Source organism: Octodon degus, unplaced genomic scaffold (assembly GCF_000260255.1).
Source record: "Octodon degus isolate 3935 unplaced genomic scaffold, OctDeg1.0 scaffold00228, whole genome shotgun sequence".
Taxonomy (NCBI): Eukaryota; Metazoa; Chordata; class Mammalia; order Rodentia; family Octodontidae; genus Octodon; species Octodon degus.
The window spans coordinates 283,521-287,176 of record NW_004524804.1 but is presented as its reverse complement, the minus strand read 5'-3'; the positions used below and the strand labels follow the sequence as shown (position 1 = coordinate 287,176).

At 51.3% G+C, this 3,656-nt stretch overlaps 1 protein-coding gene across 1 annotated transcript in view; it reads left to right on the top strand.

Annotated features, from left to right (window-relative positions):
- The first annotated feature begins 648 nt into the window (after nucleotides 1-648).
- The window catches only part of Smarca5 (SWI/SNF related, matrix associated, actin dependent regulator of chromatin, subfamily a, member 5), a 37,557-nt gene continuing 34,549 nt past the window's right edge, over nucleotides 649-3,656 (top strand). The window contains exon 1 of the mRNA XM_023705748.1: nucleotides 649-1,587. Coding sequence (XP_023561516.1) covers nucleotides 1,414-1,587 — 174 coding nt within the window. The 5' untranslated portion in view covers nucleotides 649-1,413. The remainder of the gene's footprint in view (nucleotides 1,588-3,656) is intronic.

The following is a 3,656-nucleotide window of genomic DNA, read 5'->3' as shown; positions in this document are numbered from 1 at the left end:
GCCCGGGCTCCGAGAACTTCAGCGGCGGGCCGTGGATTTAGTTTGTTTCCTTTTTGAGACAGGGTCTCGCTCTGCAGTCCAGGCTGGCCTTGAGCTCAGTGTGGCCCATGCTGGTCTCGAACTCCGAACGATGCTTCTGCCTCAGCCTCCAGAGTGCTAGGATTACAGCCTTGTGCCATCAGGCCCGTCCAGGCCATGGATTTAGAATAGGAGGACGCTTAGGTTCAGGAACGTGATGTGCTGTCAACCTGATGCAAGAGATTTTTCCCCGCGGATGTGACCCACGACTGCGCTGGCCTGGGAATGCAGACTTGTTATCAAACAGAACACATTTTTTTTTAAAGAACAGCTGTGTTTGAGTTTTGTTTCCTTGGCGAGGCCCTTAGGCTGCTTTGCCGATTGCCTCAGGCAGTGGGCAAGGTAACTAGTGCTGTTATTTGCTAACAGTGCTTAAGGAGGGAATATGTGCATTTTGATGTTTGACCTCACCTGTTGATACCCAAGTTCTGCCAAGTGGTGCGTGTGCACATAAAATTTCTTAATTTTTGCATATAATTCACAAGAAATAGAATCTTTGTCCCAGAGGGGTCAGAGGGTACTTAGCTAACTTACAGACTTAGAACGCACACAACCTCTCCCTAAATGGCCTATTTTTCTCAGACAAAAAGTGAGACATCACTTGGGATCACGCTTCTTGTGCGGGAACCAGAATCGTGAAGACCAGCTTACTCCTCACGTTAGGCAGTTCAAAACCCGGCAGAGCGGCGGGAAGCACCCCCTGGATACCCAGCCAGCCTCAGGATACCAACGCAGAGGACGCAGAGCCGTTAGCAACGACGTAACACCCGGCCCGAACGTCACGAAAAGGAGTGACGCACAACTCGCGCAGGCTAGAGCGCCTGCGAGGCTCCGCCCACCCGGCGTTTGAGCCCGCGAGCATTGCGGAAGAGGCGTGGCCCAGAGCGAGAAGAGCACATTGCGCATGCGCCTCTGGGTTCTGCCCTGTGAACCAACTAGCAATCTCGCGAGGCTTGCAAGTAGGTGGTGTAGGTAGTTGTCCAGGATGCTGTTGAGATAGATGTTAAGGCCAGGGAAGAGGAGGAGGAGAAGGCAGTTCTCTGGCTCAGTCTCTGTTTCGCTTTCCTTTCCCTTCCCGCTACCCTCCAAGTCAGCCCGCCCCCCGACCTCCGTAACCCGGTTAACTCCGCCCATCAGCGACGAGGTTCCCGCCGTGTGGAACCGGAGCCCCGCGGAAGAGGACGACCGGAGGGCCGGCTGAGGCCCGCGGCGAGGCGGGCTGCTTCCGGGGCCTCCCGCTCCCTCCTCGGTGCGTAACGACCTCGGCGCCAGGGCTCCGCTGCCCCGCGTCCCTGCCGCCGGCCCGGGCCCCGCGGGTGACGCAGACGGAAGATCATGTCGACCGCGGCGGAGCCTCCACCGCCCCCACCTCCCGAGAGCGCGCCTTCCAAGCCCGCCGCCCCGGCCAGCGGCGCGAGCTCCAGCAGCAACAAAGGCGGCTTCGAGGGCGCCGCGGCCCCGGCGGTTCCTGCTGCATCCGGCGCCGGCCCCGCGGACGCGGAGGTGGAGGTGAGGGCGGCTCGCGGCGGGGGTGGAGGGGCGCCTCGGGCCCCCAAGCGCTGTCCCGCGCGGTCACCGCCGCAAACCACCCCACGTGTGTCTCTCGCACTTTGCGTTGAAAGTGTCTGTCTCTGTGTGAGTCTTGTCACTTTCGATCGCTCTGCTCTCTTTCAGAAGAGGTGCTCGATTTACTTTGCCCCCTGCCCTCGTAGTTGCGTCTTAGTTTCTCAGTTTGTGCTTGCGTTTCCACCAAACTTCGGGGGAAGCGCGAGGGAGCTGCCCGTGGGATCGGCCCGCGGGCGGGGGGCGGTCTGGAAAATCGGCGCGTCCTGGGACCGGGCCTCTTTCTCGTCCCTTTCCTCGCGAGGACAGCGCCTTTCCGAGGAGAAACAATGGCGAGAGCTGTGGCCGAGCGCGCCGTGGGGCTGAGCGGGGCGCAGCTGCTCCGGGAAGGGCGAGGAGGCCCCTCCCAGGCACTACTCCTCCGGGAGGAGCGGCAGCTGGCTGGGATCCCTTCTCATTTGGGGGATGGATGGGCGGACGGAGGTGCTGGCAAACCAGGAGCGGCTGGCTCCCTTTCAGTCCAGCTGGGTTTTTCTCCTTGGGCTTTGGTCTTAAAGAAAAAAAGATGTTGCCACTCGCTGCTGAGCCCTCTGGGGTTTGGGTTGGCCGAGGACTGGTGACAGGACGGGGGAGTGCAGAGGACGGGGAACTGCCGGGCGGTCTCCTGAGTGTTCCTAACCTTCGTGAAGTTTGGGAACAAAATGATTGCTTCCAGCTTTTACTCGTGGCCTTCGACTAGTTTTGAGATGCAGTCTTGTGTAGTCCCAGCTCGAAGATTGTTAGGATTTTTCAATCCTTGAAATAGTATGATTGCAAGTGAGCCTTAGTGGAGAATTAACGCAGTAAGGAAATGGAAGCTTGGTCTGCACCTCTAGGGTGAGGTGGCATTGTAATAGTCTTTAGCCTATTAGTGCTGAGCGTAGGTTTTAGTGGAACATAATGTTCTGAGTTTTCAGTGATCTAATTTGTTTCCAATCAAAATTATTCATTTCCTTTTTTTTTGAAATTTTTTCCTTTTTTTTTGAAATTTTGATTTGAGTTTGTATATTTAAATTACAAAGAAGTTAAAGTTTAAATATGAATGTGAAGCCTTGTGAGGTTGTGTGCGCTTGTATTCGAAGCAGTTGGGAGGATGGAGGTCAGCAGTCAGTCCAAGGCTAACCTGAGTTAGTGAGACATAGAAAAAAGACAAAAATGTGCATGTGACGATAACTACTATGTAAATCCAGTAGTATTTTGTGCTGGAGATTGAACCCAGGCCTCAGGCAAGCTAGCCTAGTGCTTTGCCACTGAGGCACATGACCCTAAACTTGATTTTTATCTGTCAAGCGAGGAAAAGGGAGTCTTCTAAGTAAAACCTGAAATACAATTCAGGTTTGGCTCTAAAAACAAGCCTTTTGTCACATCTTGGATGGTCCTGTGTAAGTTGAACAGTTTTCTCTTAAAGAATGAGTGTTATTTTCATCTCAGTGTAGAGATACCAAAATTTTAATTTTCTTACATTTCTCTTAATTTTTCTCTTCACAAATCGATTTATTTAACATTTCAAAATATTCTCTTGTATTCTTGGTTGAACTCACAGTCACTGAGGCTTATGGTTTAAGAACTAGGTTTGAGCACACATGTATAACATATGTGATACTCTTACTCTGTGTATGCAGAAAGGTATTTTAAAGTGCCTCTGTCATGTTTGAATTTAAGGTCAATTTTTTTCCACAATCAAGACAATGAATCTAGCATTCAACTTTTTTCCAAGTTGATTTTTCCTAGAAATAATTGCCTATTTATTTAGTTAAATCTTTACTATGGGAGAAATAATAACTACTTTTGGAAAACACATTTACTTTTTTCTCAGGTCATATTTGACCTTTAATGGAATTACAGCAGGATTTTTGTAAACTGGACTAGATTGATGGTTCTGTCATTTCTGTTTGTGGATAGACACAAGCTGAACCTAAGTGCAAGGATGCTTAAAGAGTTTAGCAATGGAGTTAGTCTTCATTTTAGGCCTTTTT